Source organism: Mandrillus leucophaeus, unplaced genomic scaffold (genome assembly GCF_000951045.1).
Source record: "Mandrillus leucophaeus isolate KB7577 unplaced genomic scaffold, Mleu.le_1.0 Scaffold133, whole genome shotgun sequence".
Lineage (NCBI taxonomy): Eukaryota > Metazoa > Chordata > Mammalia > Primates > Cercopithecidae > Mandrillus > Mandrillus leucophaeus.
In genome coordinates, this window is record NW_012101288.1 from 2,146,631 (window position 1) to 2,162,912 (window position 16,282).

The 16,282-nt window shown below is 42.3% G+C and overlaps 1 protein-coding gene and 1 long non-coding RNA gene across 2 annotated transcripts in view; both read left to right on the plus strand.

Annotated features, from left to right (window-relative positions):
• The window catches only part of DEPTOR (DEP domain containing MTOR-interacting protein), a 227,733-nt gene extending 214,977 nt beyond the window's left edge, over positions 1 to 12,756 (plus strand). The window contains exon 8 of the mRNA XM_011973022.1: positions 11,703 to 12,756. Within this exon, the coding sequence (XP_011828412.1) occupies positions 11,703 to 11,831 (129 nt within the window). The 3' untranslated portion in view covers positions 11,832 to 12,756. The remainder of the gene's footprint in view (positions 1 to 11,702) is intronic.
• A 2,426-nt stretch (positions 12,757 to 15,182) lies between these two features.
• LOC105534296 lies at positions 15,183 to 15,846 on the plus strand. Its single transcript, XR_001005246.1, has 2 exons — positions 15,183 to 15,620; positions 15,674 to 15,846. It is a non-coding gene; the product is annotated as an uncharacterized LOC105534296 (long non-coding RNA).
• Positions 15,847 to 16,282: the final 436 nt, after the last annotated feature.

Sequence of the window (16,282 nt, forward strand, 5' to 3'; positions counted from 1 at the left end):
TGAACATAGTAACATTCATGGTGTGTTGATTACCTCATACCGAATTTCTCACCCACCTACAGAAGACAGATGGTAAATTATTTAATCCTCTGCTGTCTTGTTTCTATTATGAACCTAAGATTGCAATAACAACAAAGAAGAAATGTGAGTGGAATGGGTAATGTCAGTTAAAGGCAGAGATTAGGGGATGCCATCAGTCACTGTGATGAATGGTGTGTGGGGAGAGCTTGCTGGCTGAAGCATTGTTACCATGGGTAATTATACACTTTATATTCATGTGTTATCCTTCCTCCTGGAATCTTTAAACTCTTCATCCAGGAGACACTAATCTTCACCTTATTATTACGTCCTAGTGTCACTCTAACAGAAGAACGGGGCTGCCAATAGGGAGAGGGAACTTTCTCCTTCTCCTCCAGGTTGTAAGAAACATGATTATTTGTTATTTGAACTCTGGCTGAAGAGAACACCCTATATGCCCCTGCCAGATATGGCCCAGGTGTAGAGATTAGTCCAGGTTATTGTTAAAAGAGTGAAAATGCCCCTGTCACATTCCCCATCATTTTCTTCCATCTATCAAGATGATGGCAATGGTGTTGGCAATGGTGGTGATAATGATGATTATCGAGTGAGCATTATTCCATTTTCAGGCATGATGGAAGGAAAAGTCAAATGCAATGTTCTTAAGAAATTTGGCTGGGCCCAGTGGCTCACATCTATAATCCTAGCACTTTGAAAGGCCGAGGTGGGTGGATCACTTGAGGCCAGGAGTTCGAGACCAGCCTGGGCAACATGGTGAAACTCATGTCTCTACTAAAATACAAAAAAATTAGCCAGATGTAGTGGTGCACACCTGTAGTCTCAGCTACTAGGGAGGCTGAGGAGTGAGAATTGCTTGAACCCAGGAGGTGGAGGTTGCAGTGAGCTGAGATTGTGCCACTGCACTCCAGCCTGGGTGACAGAACGATACTCTGTCTCAAAAAAAAAAGGAAAAAAAAGAAATTCGCTATAGGCTGGCACAATGGCTCACACCTGTAATCCCAGCACTTTGGGAGGCCAAGGCAGGTGGATCACCTGAGCTCAGGAGTTCAAGAGCAGCCTGGGCAACATGCCAAAACCCTGTCTCCTACCAAACTTAGCTTGGCGTGATGGCACACGCCTGTGGTGCCAGCTACTCAGGAGCCTGAGGTAGGAGGATATAGCTTGAACCTGGGAGGCAGAGGTTTCAGTGAGCTGAGATCGCACCACTGCACTCCAACCTGTGTGACAAAGTAAGACCCTATCTCAAAAAAAAGAGAGAAACAAATAAATAAATAAGAAGAGAAGAAAAGAGGTGCTTAGACACCAGGCTAGGATGCTTATCTACGTGGTATCTGTGCCAGTTTGGGGGAAGCTGATTATCCATTGCTCAGGGGGCAGAGTAGCCTAGGTCTTAAGTGTACAAGTTTCGAGTCAGATCCTGGTTTCACCACTTACTAACTCTGTGAACTTGGGCCAATTACTTTACTTTCTGAATCTACCCCCTCAATCGTGAGATGGAAATAAAAATAGTAGGACCTGCGTTGGGAATTTTTAGTGAAATTACACATGTAAACAGTTTTGGAAAATGGTTAGATGTTCTTATTAGCTATTATAGCATTGCTCATGCTGCCTGGCAAGTTGTGACCTAAGACGTCGTCTGGGGATATGAACTACTATGGTCTGAATGTTTACATCCGCTCCAAATTCATACGCTAAAATCCTAACTCTCAAAGTGATCAGGTATTAGAAGGCAGGGACTTTGGGAAATGCTGAGGTTGCTGGGTCAGAGCCCTCATGAGTGGAATTAGTGCCCTTATGAAAGTGGCTGGAAAGAGATTCCTTGCCCCTTCTACCATGTGAGGACATAGAAGGTGCCATCTACAAAGAGGCAGCCCTCACCAGACACCTGCCAGCGCCTTGATCTTGGACTTCACCAAGATCTAGAAAAGGGAGAAGTAACTATTTATTGTTTATAAGCCACTCAGTTTATGGTATTTGATGTCTGTTGTAGCAGCCCAAACAGACGAAGACACGGATGGACCCAATGGCTAGGCTTCCTCAGGTGTAGAGGAGAAATAACAAATTATAAGAAGATAGTGCTTTATCTCAATGTGCATGACGTTGCTTTCACAATCTGATATCAGGTTATGAAAATCAGATGTATGATTTAGAGTAAAGTTTAAAGAAATAGAAACAATCAGAATAATAACTTTTCTTTCAAAAATCTAAATTTCAACAGCTTTCAAATATTTCTTAATCTACTCATGATTTTTGTTGCTCTGCTTCACTCTCAGTCTTTTTCTTTTTGATGTTTTGGCTGCCAAAAAGCCTGAGTTCTTATTCTCAGGAGGTCTGATTATTATCTCCAATAATGGTTCTAAACTTAGTCATTTTTTGTCCATCATTATTATTATTAGTGTTGAAGTTTAAAAAATAGCAAAATTTGGCTCTAAAAATGAAACAGACTTCCATCAAGTAATAATTTTATTGTTTTTTGTTTGTTTTTTGTTTTTTGAGACAGAGTCTCACTCTGTTGCCCAGGCTGGAGTGCAATGGTACAATCTCGCCTCACTGCAGTCTCTGCCTCCCAGGTTCAAGCAATTCTCGTGCCTCATCCTCCCAAGTAGCTGGGACTACAGGCACACACCACCACACCTGGCTAATTTTTGTATTTTTAGTAGAGATGGGGTTTCCCCATGTTGGCCAGGCTGGTCTTGAACTCCTGACCCCAAGTGATCCGCCCGCCTCGGCCTCCCAAAGTGCTGGGATTACAGGCAAGAGCCACCATGCCCAACCTTTAGGCAAGCAATAATTTTAATAACTAAAACATCAGCCTTCTTCTTGCATGAGGCAGTTGATGCTCATGGTCAAAGAAGGCTCTCTTACAATACTAACAGGTATGGGATGAGCATTTAAACTAACTTTTGGTAGAAAAAATCCTAGCAGATAATTATCGGCACTGTTTCTCAATGTAGTTCTGTACACAAATCACCTGATATGCTCAATGAAATTGCAAATCTTGGGACATACCTCCAGAGGGTCTGATTTGGTAGGTCTTGGGTGAGATGTGAGAATTCATACTTAGAATGGGATCCCAAAGGTGACTCATATTTACACTACGGTTTGAGAGCTGCTTTTTTGTGTGTTTGGGTGTGCTTTTTCACTTGAGCAATTGAGCAGTGAAAATGGCTTAAATAATGTTAACTGAATGCATAGCTAGAACTTCTAACACGCAACTGTACTCCAAAAGTCTTCCTCATTAAGTGGTGCATTTCCTAACGTAAGTATTCCAGAGAGAAGGGCTGGATACCTAGTAGGGATGTGTAGGAAAGAATTCCACTTTTTATGGGAGTTGGATCAGGATGATCTCTAGAACACAGATGAGTGCTCTTCTACTTGATTAAGGTTTTAGTCATGGCTTGCTACTTAACATCTTGTTCTGCTTTCTGTATCATTTAATTGGCCAGCCTTTCCTACTCTACTAAGCAGATCTCAGCTCGCCCTGGTCATTTTCCACATCTATTTGTGTGTATCTTATCATTCTTTTCTGTCTGACTCTTTCTCTGTATTGTTAAATGTTTTGTGTTATTTTCAGGGATAGTCAGAAGTAGCCTTCCCCTTCAATCCTTCGTTCTCCTTCAAGATCAGAAAGAAAAAAACAAGAAGGCATTGACATGAATGCAACAATTTCTGGGATGCAAATTTCTTGGTGAATACAGACTTCCATGGCAGTGAGAAGACAATTATGTAATCATAGGTGTAGTGTTTCTCCCCAAACTCACTCCCACTGTGGATGAAACAATCGAATCATTGTGATGGGACGCCAGCCTATAAGAACAAATGTGCAATTGAACAATCCCATGGGCACTCAATTTATCCAGAGGATTATCGTACATCTGCCAGGACTGGCGCAGGGAGAGGAATTGGAGGCAAGATTATTTAGTGAGTTTGGCTTACTATCAGGAGGAAGGCTGGAGTTCAGCCTAGGTATTTATCCCAACCTGATCACACCCTGAAATGTGCTGAGTCCTGCCTCCTGCTTCCTGTTAACTCTTACAAGGCTAACTTTGGTTCTTATAACTTTTTTTTTTAATTATTCAAACAGGGTCTCACTCTGTTGCCCAGGCTGGGGTGCAGTGGCACCATCTCAGCTCACTACAACCTCTGCCTCTTGGGTTCAAGCAATTCTTGGGTCTCAGCCTCCAGAGTAGCTGGGATTGCAGGCGTGCACCACCATGCCCAGCTGATTTTTGTATTTTTGCTGGAGATGGGGTTTCACCATGTTGGCCAGGCTGTCTTGAACTCCTGACCCCAGGTGATCCACCCACCTCGGCCTCCCAAAGTGTTAGGATTACAGGCGTGAGCCACCACGCCCAGCGGTTCTTAGAACTTTCCTCCACTGCCCACTTGCTTGGAGACATTACTTACCAAAGCTTCATATTACTTGTGAAAATTTGGTTCTTCCTTTTCATTAGAGAATTTGCTCCTTATCCCTTCATTTGAAAGTGAAGGTACTACCTCCTTGTGGGAGATGAGTTACAGAGCAGTTATGTGAGCTCATGATTGATCCCTTTTCCAAGAACTAGGGAAATGCAATCCCATCTTTGAAAACAGATCCGGTAAAGATAATTATAAGGGGGAAAAAAAAAGTATTGCAACCTTACTTGAACTCTTGTTACCACCAGTGGGTGGCACCTAAGTCACCCCACCTCAAGTAGAAGGCCTCCTAAGGTGGCCCCCCGCCATTCAGAGGTAGTCACGCGTTCTGTGTGTTTGTGCCTGTGTGCTTTTGAATACAGAGGAGAAATAATTTCCCTCAGGCTGAGTGCTTCCTGTGGTTACTCATAATGTGTGTTGATTTTCAACACATAGTGTACCATAGATGTTAATTGAAAATTCATCATAACTGAATGTGTTTCCTAGTAATACCTACATTTCTAGATCGTTTTGTACATTTTTACTAATAGGACATGGGAACTGCTGGAACCACAGCAGTTGTTCAGACCACTTAGGGAGAGATGACATCTTTCCTAACAGCCTAAATCTATTTTTATTTTATTTTTTATTTTTGAAACCGAGTTTCACTCTTCTTGCCCAGGCTGTAGTGCAATGACACTATCTTGGCTCACTGCAACTTCTGCCTCCCAGGTTCAAGCCATTCTCCTGCCTCAGCCTCCCAAGTAGCTGGGATTATAGGCATGCACCACCATGCCTGGCTAATTTTTGCATTTTTAGTAGAGACAGGGTTTCACCATGTTGGGTCAAGCTGGTCTCGAACTCCTGACCTCAGATGATCCACCTGTCTTGGCCTCCCAAAGTGCTGAGATTACAGGTGAGAGCCACTGTGCCAGAGTATTTTTTATTTTTATTTTTTAAATTTATTTTATTTTATTTTATCGAGGCAGAGGGTCACTCTGTTGCTCAGGCTGGAGTTCAGTGGTGCAATCTTGGCTCACTGCAAACTCTGCCTCCCAGATTCCAAGTGATTCTCCTGCCTCAGCCTCCCGAGTAGCTGGGATTACAGGTGTCCAACACCATGCTTGGCTAGTTTTTGTATTTTTAGTGGAGACTGGGTTTCACCATGTTGGCCAGGCTGGTCTAGAACTCTTTTTTTGTGTGTGTAGGTAATTGGGGAATAAGTGATGTTTGGTTACATAAGTAAGTTCTTTAGTGGTGATTTGTGAGATTTTGGTGCACCCAACACCCGTGGTCTCGAACCCCGACCTCAAATGATCCGCCTGCCTCAGCCTTTCAAAGTGCTGGGTTTACAGGCATGAGCCACTGTGACTGGCCCTAACAGCCGAAATCTAAAATTACTACCTTGAATATTAACATGATAAATATTTTGAAGGCATTGTTTTTTGCCTTATTCAAGGAAAAAGTTTGAAATAAGTATCTAAGTTTACATATTATTCAGAGTTTTTTAGTGACACAAAAAGCAACCCAAAACCTTAATTGAATAAAAAGCTTCTTAAGAAGCTGAAAGAAGCTAAACATCAACACTGTAAGATATTTGAGTGGACCTAGGGACTGATTAACAGTTAAAGAGAAGAAACGTTTGTCATCCACTATTCTGTGCATGCCTGAGAACTTGCATATACATATTGTACTTTATAAACTTGTACTCATGCAGAGCTGTGGAGTATGGAGGTCAGATTCCAGATGCAGCAGTTAGTCATGTGACCTTGAGCAAATAATTTAACCTCTCTGACATTTAGTTTGTTTATAAAGATTGCATTGGGGGCCAGCCATGGTAGCTCACACCTGTAATCCCAGCACTTTAGGAGGCTGAGGTGGGTGGGTCACCTGAGGTCAGGAGTTCAAGACCAGCCTGGCCAACATGGTGAAACCCCGTCTCTACTAAAAATACAAAAATTAGCCGGGTGTGGTCGTGTGTGCCTGTAATCCCAGCTACTTGGGAGACTGAGGCATGAGAATCATTTGAACCCAGGTGTAGGAGGTTGCAGTGAGCCAAAATCCTGTCACTGCACTCCTACCTGGGAGACAGAGCAAGACTCTGTCTTAAAAAGAAAGATTGCATTGGGGATGGTGGGTTGCCAGTGACAGAAATCAGCTAACCTAACAAAAAAGAAAAAAAAAGAAATCGATTAGAAAGATATTAAGTACATAAAACAAACAAAGGCAGATCCAGAGAACCAGGCAGATCCAGAAAACCAAGCTTTTTTTTTTTTTTTTTTTTTTGAGGTGGGATTTTGCTCTTGTTGCAACCTCCACCTCCCAGGTTCAAGCGATTCTCCTGCCTCAGCCTCCCAAGTATCTGGAATTACAGGCATGCACCACCATACCCAGCTAATTTTTTGTACTTAGTAGAGACAGGGTTTCACCATGTTGGTCAGGCTGGTCTTGAACTCCTGACCTCAGGTGATCCACCCCCTCGGCCTCCCAGTGTGCTAGGATTACAGTCATGAGCCACCGTGCCTAACCTGGAGAACCAAGCTTGATAAAGGACAGGAACCAAGGCAGATTTGGGGACCCAAGTACCAGAGCAAATGAACTTTCCTGTGTTAGCTCCACAGTCCGTGGTCCAGGAGACAGAGTCTGATTGGCCAAGCTTGGGGTCAGGTGACCCTGTGAATGGGGGAGGGCAGGGCATGTTGGTTGACATTCCTATCCTTACTACCCATAGCAGAGGAAAGGTGATATCTGAAAAGGATATCAAGTCAATTGTAGTGAAATGAAGCTGGATAACCAAAAACCAATAGATGTCACCATATGACTTTTAGGACAGTTTTTATTAAGTGTGTAAAGTACTTGGATTGGCACTTGAGAAATAATAGATTTTTCAATATATGACTGAATCGATTGAGAGGTTGCCTGCTGTTTTGAAAAGGATCCTGCCTGTGATACTCTGCCTCCTAAACTAAATTGTAAGCTTCATGAAGGCAAAGATGCCGGTATTTATTAGGTTGGTGCAAACGTAACTTGCAATTGCTTTTGCACCTACCTAATAAATCTAAGTTCTCCACACATTAGTTGGTATAAGATGTTGTGGGCTTTTTCTCCAGAACACCTGTGACAGAGGGTCTTCACCTGATAATCTATATGCCTAGAGATGTGCTCAGGTGGCAGCACAAATAAGAAGGTTTGTGGGAAATGAGCAGTTCACGGTGCGCTTGCTCTGATGCCACTCTTGACGGACTGCTCTGGACAGCATGTGGGAATGCAAGGGAGTGAGGCTGTCTTTATGCCTAGGGTAGCCTTGAAGCACCTTACTTTATGAAAGACTGCATTCGTCACAAACTTTGGCATTTGAGAAATGTGTGTGTGCATGCACTTACACAACAAAAACAAGAAATGACCTTTTTCTGTTTTTCTAATTTAAAAAATTTTTTTTAAGGCAGGATCTCACTTTGTCACTCAGGCTGGAATGCAGTGGCATGATCTTGGTTCACTGCAGCTTCAACCTTCTGGGTTCAAGCGATACTCTTGCCTCAGGCCCCCAAGTAGCTGGGACTACTGGCGGGTGCCACCACACCTGGCTGATTTTTTATTTTTATTTTTTGTAGAAACAGAGTTTCGCCATGTTGCCTAGGCTGGTCTCGAACTCCTGAGCTCGAGTGATCTGCCTGCCTTGGCCTCCCAAAGTGCTAGGATTGCAGACGTGAGCCACTGCGCGTGCCCGGCCTGTTTTTCTAAAATTAAATTCAGTTGAAGTGACCATCACCAAGCTTCATGACAAGTTCAAGTTCAATGTCAGATCATTTTGGTGTCCCTTGCCTGTGTCCTTCCCACTTGAGATCATGTGCACCACACCCCACCCCAGCCCCCATCCCAGGGCTTATAGGCAGTCCAGTGAAATGAACCCTGACCAGTATTAGTGAGTGGTGCCCCTGGCCCTTGGCCAAACAGCCCTGCTGACTGCCCTTTTCCTACCCCTGAACACCTGGGTAAAGGTCCTGCGCAGAGGTTACCTGGTACTCATCCTCCCACACATACAGCCTTGACGATCCTAGCTTTTGAGGCCTCTAAGAGCTCCTCAGTCAAGAGGTACACAGGACCCCATCTTGAAGCAAACCAGCCTCTCCCTTCTGTCTACAAGGATCTACCCACTGTTAGCATTAGGGCCCTCTTCCCTTCAATGTTTATTGTTTTGTTTTGTTTCATAATTTAACTAAGAGCTTTATGGAGGTATAGTTCACATACCATGCAATTTTTCCATGTAAACTGTAGAATTCAGTAGTTTTTAATATATTCACAGAGTTATGTCACTATTACAGCAATTTTAAAGCATTTTTATCACCCCTAAAAGAAACCCTGTACCCATTACCAACCACTTCCATGCCTCACCCCACCACCCCTGCTCCCAACCCTAAGAAATCAAAAATCTATTTGCTGTCTCTGTGGATTTGCCTATTCTGGACATTTCATATAAATGGGCTCTTACACTCTATGGTCTATTCTGATTGGCATCTTTTACTTAGCATAATGTTTTCAGGGCTCACCCATGTTGTAGCATGTTGTATGTTCCACTTTATGGCTGAATAATATTCCACTGTACGGATATACTGAATTATATTTCTCCTTTCATCTGTCTTTAAAAATTTTTTAAAACATATATATATGTTTTTATATATGTTTTTTAACATATATATGTTAAAAACATATATATAACTATATATTATATATTTTTATGCAAAGATTTTCTAAATTTTATTTTAATTTTTGAAATGAAGTTTCACTGTTGTTGCCCAGGCTGGAGTGCAATGGTGTGATCTCGGCTCACTACAACCTCCACTTCCCAGGTTCAAGCAATTCTCCTGCCTCAGCCTTCCAAGTAGCTGGGATTACAGGCACCCGCCACCATGCCCAGCTAATTTTTTTGTATTTTTAGTAGAGATGGGGTTTCACCATGTTGACCAGGCTGATCCACCTCAGGTGATCCACCTGCCTCGCCCTCCCAAAGTGCTGGGATTACAGGCATGAGCTACTGCACCTGGCAGATTTTCTAAATTTTAAATGCTGATCAATTAAAACAAACACAATGTGCGACAGAGGACACAAAATTGTGGTTAAGACTAAATGCTGAGTCCAGGTGCGGTGACTGACATCTATAATCCCAGCACTTTGGGAGGCCAAGGTGGGAGGATCACCAGAGGTCAAGAGTTCAAGACCAGCCTGGCCAACATGGCAAAACCCCGTCTCTACCAAAAATACAAAAAATTAGCTGGGCGTGGTGGCACACACCTGTAATCCCAGCTACTCGGGAGGCTGAGGTGGGAGGATGGCTTGAGCCTGGGAGATGGAGGAGATCGTGCCACAGCATTCCAGCCTGGGCAACAGAGTGAGACTCCATCTCAAAAAAAAAAAAAAGAGTAAATGCTGAATGTGATCCCTGAGAGATGCGGAGACATGACTAATCTCAGGGAGTCTTCAAAGGGTCAGCTGGAGGGGACACTCACCTGGCAACTCCTGCCCTCTTATTTGGCAGTGCAAAAAGGCTCTTCGTCTTTTTGGAGAAGGAAATCCCCGTATCTATGGAAAAGACAAGGGATTTGAAAGGCCCAAGTCTAGAGTCTAAAGCTCTGGATTGGGAAGGAGGTGAAATTCTTCTCATTCTTTGGCTCATGAGTCTGCTGCAGCAGGAAAAAAAACAAACCCCAGGTTGATGCCTACATCAAATTACTGCTAAATTGTCCTGCAAATTACTGTAGCCTAGTTCAGGATAGATTGTGACCTGCTGGCGTGACCTTGATTATGACTGTGACCTCCACCACGGTTGAAAACTGCTGATTTTGTATAAGATGTGCCCTGAGGCCGGGCGTGGTGGCTCAAGCCTGTAATCCCAGCACTTTGGGAGGAAGAGGCGGGCGGATCACTTGAGGTCAAGAGATCGAGACCATCCTGGCCAACACGTTGAAACCCGTTGGTGAAACCCGTCTCTACTGAAAATACAAAAAGTAACCAGGCGTGGTGGCGGGCATCTGTAATCCCAGCTACTCGGGAGACTGAGGCAGGAGAATTGCTTGATCCGAGGAAGTGGAGGTTGCAGTGAGCCGAGATCGCGCCACTGCACTCCAGCCTGGGCGACAGAGCGAGACTCTGTCTCAAAAAAAAAAAAAAAAAAAGATGTGCCCTGAATCCGTGAAGACAAATTTGTGGAACCAAGAAAGAGAAACAGTAATAGTGTGATCTTATGTGGAGAAAACACCCTCGTCATGTAGGTTGGGGAATGGAAAGTGTCTAAGTTTATGACAGCAACAGCAGGTGTTTATTGAGTAAATAAGCAGTCTCTGTACTACTGCCCACTTTTCATTTTGTTTTGCCCGTGACCATGAAGGAAGTGGGTATTTTTTAAAAGGAAAGAAATTAATAGAACTCAGCATCGGTGTAGTGCTTGGTGTTTGCAAAGAGGTTTCAAATGCATCTCACAGTCTGAGCCTGTGAGAATAGGCGTTTTTACCTGTTTTACAAATGAGGCATTTGTATCATTGAGACATAGAAGAGGAGAAATTACTTGATTAAGGTATTCCACCAAAAGGACCTATAACTTAAATCTGTATCTTTGATTCTAAGTACCCCATCTTTTCCACAGTGACAGTGCTTTCCAATCCTCTCTCCAGTACTCTCCAATTTTGTTGTATCTAAGTAAAAAGTATAGATATTTTTGAACTTAATACCATGTTTAAGTTTATATTGATATTCCCCACATAGAAAACAATAAAAGGAAATGATGGTTCCCAAGGTGTTTTGGTATTTTTTACATTCTTTGGTTGAGTCTCAACACCAATAATTAATAGTTGGGAGCAAGTGTGCCTGTGAATTACTGCAAGTAGAAACTCTATATATGTCATTAATTCTTACAACAGTCTTACAAGGTAGGTATCACTCATTATTATTATTAATTCCTATTTTAGGGTTGAGGGAAATAAAGCTCAGAAATTTAAATACCTAGCTAAAGCTAGTATGTTTCTGAGTTAGGATTTAAGCCCAATTTTGTAAAACACTAAGATGATTTATTATTATTATTATTATTATTATTATAATGCTGCCTTCCAGAAAACGTGTAGCTCCTTGGAAGTTATTGAATTTTGGAGTCGTCAGCTGGATACATTTGGATATTTTAAGAATGAAGTTACCTGCTAGGACTACACACCGTCTTTATTAAAGCTTTGTGCAAAACCAGGTGCTACAGTAGATGCTCTTTCTTTGCATCTTTCCTTTAGGTCTGTCAGTTTGTCGTCTCTGTCAATGGGCTTAACGTCCTGCACGTAGACTACCGGACCGTGAGCAATCTGATTCTGACGGGCCCACGGACGATTGTCATGGAAGTCATGGAGGAGTTAGAGTGCTGAGCTCCTGGGCCTCCCAGCCCTCCAGCGGCCTGTGGGTGATCGAAGCCAGAATGACACAAAGCAATGCAATGGCAAGATTTCCATGCAAATGGATGGTTTTGGACATACGAATCTTCTCCGCACATACATGTCTAAAGTTGAGTTTTATACACTGAATGTGGAAGAACCGGGTATCATATCTTTTTTAAAAAATGTCAGTGTAGAAAACATTTGGGAAACCGTTTTCCTACATGATAGAACTGCCTTACTAGATTTCTATTTGTAGTTCTCATTCATTGTTTTTTATCTTAGTTTGCATTGTTTTGTATCTTAATGTGTTGAAATGCTTCTCTAGCACAAACAGCCACATCTAAAGTCCCCTTCCTCAGAGTCAATAGAGTAGTTGTTAAAGGTTTTAAATTGTACTTTCTCCAAAATTAGCATGCAACTATTTAATAGGGAATCTAGATTTCACCAAGATTCAAATCAAAGCAACATTTAAAGGAATAAGACCTGCTCACTAGCATTTTCAAGGGGATTCTAAAGCATTCAAGTGCTTAAAAGCCATAAAAGATGACTTCTTAATTCCTGCCTTTAGTGTCAACTTTTAAGTTAATACAGGTTTCAATTGTGGCATTAGCAAAAAAAAAAAAAAAAAAGAAACAAACAAAACAAACTTTGTGATGCTATGGGTGGGGCTAGTTAGGGAGAGACTACATAAAATTGTGTGCCCCTATTTTCTTTCTGATCCTAAATCATTTTGTTTTATAAATCAGCTATAGCATCTTTCTAGAATTAATCCTGAGTATGTTGAATGTTAAAATAGAGAAGTTTGTATATACACATTATTAAAAATCAACCCTTCTGGCAATATTTCACTTTGAAGGTGTCTGTTTTTAAAGGAAGTCTAAAACTTTGCTGATACGTGATAAAACTTGAACTCTAAGTTGCCTCCTTAGCCTGAATTTTTACTAGCTTTCTAGGGTAACATATTCTAAGGACATGACATGCTGCTTATTTGGGGGGATTATTTTTCACCAAAATGATCATCTTGTGTTGTAACTTTTCAGCTCACTTGTATATATGCATGTTTTCATTTTTGGTCTAGAAAATAGTGCATTTTGGGGCTTGGTGTGCAGAGGAAATTCCCCAAAGTGCCAAATTAGGGAGTCAGGGAATAGTAAATTCTTCATTCCAAATAATGGATCTGAATTATGAGGTTAATTTTTTATCATGCATTAACAAAATAAAATATGAGAATTGTACCACAGTCATTTTTTTCATTATGCTATCATAATGTATACGTACTGGCGGAATGGACCTACCATGCTAAATATGTTATATATATATATTTCTGGTAATCCAACTTTTCTGATTTGTAGCTTTAGTCAAGAATAGGATTTTGGAGTGACAGAGAATGTCTTAACAGTAATACTGTTGATATACATTTGAGAAATACTGTCACCGCTGTGTGGGTGTGCGTTTGTATGGTATGGCAGACTGTGCATTTAATATATATGATATCCTTTAACTCTCATTACAACCTTGCAAGGTAGATATTAGCATCCACATTTTTCAGATGTGGAAGGTAAGTCTGAGCAAGTTTTAAAATGGTCTGTAAATTCACACGGCTGCAGGAACTACTAAGTGAAATAGACTGACTGTAAACACAGTTTAACGCTAAATCCCGTGTTACTCCCCTCAACTTTTCCTCATTTTAGGACCTTATATTGAGGGTTTATTCTGAGCCAGGCTCTGTGCTAAGACTTTACGCCATTTGTCCTTATTGACCTATGAAGTCAATACGGTCATTATCTCCATTTTACAAATGAGGAAACTGACTTGTAAAGTGGTTAGTCATATGCCCAAGGCCACAAAACTAATAAAGTGGGAAACTTTACCACTGGCTTAAAAAATTTTTTATAGCATCTTTAAAAGATGAGTCTTAAATGCTTTCTGTGCTCAGGTATTCATTAAGTGACAAAAGAAGAAGGAACACCTTTCGAGAAATGGTATCTCCTTTTGAGAAATGGTGTCTTCTTCTTGCCTGCTTTACCCATTATCTTGGACCCTGGCATAATAGAACTTCCCTTTACCCAACCCTAAGCACCAGAGAAGCATCTCTCTGTATCTATTGCACACAAATCTCCTCTTGGCCGTGAGGAAGGAAGGAAAGAAGGCAGAGAGGATTTCCTTCTTTGGTTCCCTTCACCCTAGGTTCAAAAGCCAAAGGTCATGGGAGCTTTCCCTTAGCTACTCCTCCAGCCCACCCCTGACATCTTTACATAGCAATTAAAATGACTACCCTTACTTCCCTGGGGACCCTGTCTCACTCCCTCCAGCCTTTGCACACATACTTTCTTCTTCGTGGAAAGAAGAATGTTCTGTCTTACTGTTTCCTGGAAAATTCTTTCTTCATGTAAATTCCCTTTAGAAATTGTCTCCTCTGAGAAGCCTTCACCGGCTCCTCAGTTCTAGGATTGATGCCTCTTCTCTAAATTTACATGGATCCTTAAGTCCTCCCTGTGCCCCATTAGAGCACTGATGACATTTACTTTGAAATTCCCCTGTTACATGTCTGTTTGCCTAAGTAGACTCTAAGCATCTGCAGAACAGGGGCTGTGTCTTAGTATCCAGGGTATTTTCTTCACCTAGCACAATTCCTGCCACAGAGTAGTGTGTCAGCTCTCCACTGTTGTCTAAAAACCCACCTCAAGGGTGGGGCGCAGTGGCTCATGCCTGTAATCCAGCACTTTGGGAGGCTGAGGCAGGTGGATCATTTGAGGCCAGGAGGTCAAGACCAGCTTGGTCGACATGGTGAAACCATGTCTCTATTAAAAAATAGAAAAATTAGCTGGGTGTTGTGGCATGCACCTGTAATCCCAGCTACTCAGGAGGCTGAGGTGGGAGAATCGCTTGAACTCACAAGGCGGAGGCTGCAGTGAGCCAAGATAGTGCCATTGCACTCCAGTTTGGGCAATAGAGTGAGAGTCCAACTCAAAAAAATAAATAAGTAAATAAAAAATAAAAACCCAGCTGGGCACAGTGGCTCATGCCTGTAATCCCAGCACTTTGGGAGGCCGAAGTGGGTGGATCACTTGAGGTCAGGATTTCGAGACCAGCCTGGCCAACATGGTGAATCCCCATTTCTACTAAAAATACAAAAAATGAGCTGGGCGTGGTGGTGCACGCCTGTAATCCCAGCTACTTGGGAGGCTGAGGTGGGAGAATTGCTTGAACCGGGAGGTGAAGGTTGCAGTGCGCCAAGATTGTGCCACTTCACTCCAGACTGGGCAACAGAGTGAGACTCTGTCTCAAAAAAATAAATAAATAAAAATAAAAAAATAACAACAAAAACACATCTCAAATCATGACTTTAAAAAAAAAAAAAACCCACCTCCAATAATGGCCTTTAGCAACACCATTTATTTGCTTATAATCCTGTGGGCTGGCAATCTGGGCAGAGCTCTGCCAGTGTGATCCACCACTGCTCCATGGGTGCCAGTTGGGACTCCACACACCTTTGTGGTTAGTGAGCAGTTTGGTTGGAGGCTGATTGACCTTGACTGGCCTCATGTTTGTGTCTCAAAGTCGGCTGGGGCTGTCAGCTGAGATTCCTTAGTTCTGCTCCCCATGGCCTTTCCCCATGGCCAGCCCAGGCTGAGATCTGAGATTGAAGAGGGTGAGAACAGAAAGTACAAGGTCTTCTCTTGACTTGAAAGCTAGTCCAGAATCAAGGGAAATAAAGCCCACCTTTTGATGGAAGGAGCTTCAAAGAATTTGTAGTCATTTCCAATCCACAAAGAGTAGGTACTCATTATTTGTTGAATCAAGTCCTAAGAGTAGGTACACACTAAGCGTAGGTACCCACTATTTGTTGAATAAAGCCCTATCGAAAGCTTTTTAGCTATCCAGATGCAAATTACTGGCCAATCTTTGGACAGAATTATAAAATTCTACCCAAAATTCTACCAAATTACTCGTACTTGTAAAATTCTACCAAATTACTGGCCAACTTTTGGGTAGAATTGTAAAATTAAGTTGTGAATAAAGCTTATTGCCTAATAAGAACTTCCAAGTCAGAGAATCCCAAAATGATTGTGCTACACAGGGCCACATAGAGCACAGCTTTGTCTTTTTTATTTTTTGAGATGGAGCCTCGCTCTGTTGCCCAAGCTGGAGTGCAGTGGCGCAATCTTTGCTCAAGGCAACTTCTACTTCCCAAGTTCAAGCAATTCTGTTTGAGCCTCCTGAGTAGTGGGACTACAGGCATGTGCCACCATGCCCCATTTTGTATTTTTAGTAGAGACGGGGTTTCACCAGGTTGGCCAGGCTGGTCTCTAACTCCTGACCTCAAATGATCCGCCTGCCTCGGCCTCCTATAGTGCTGGGATTATAGGCATGAGCCACCATGCCTGCCTGCTTCGTCTTTTCACTGGGCTAATGAAGATACAGGTGTGGAATGGTTTCAT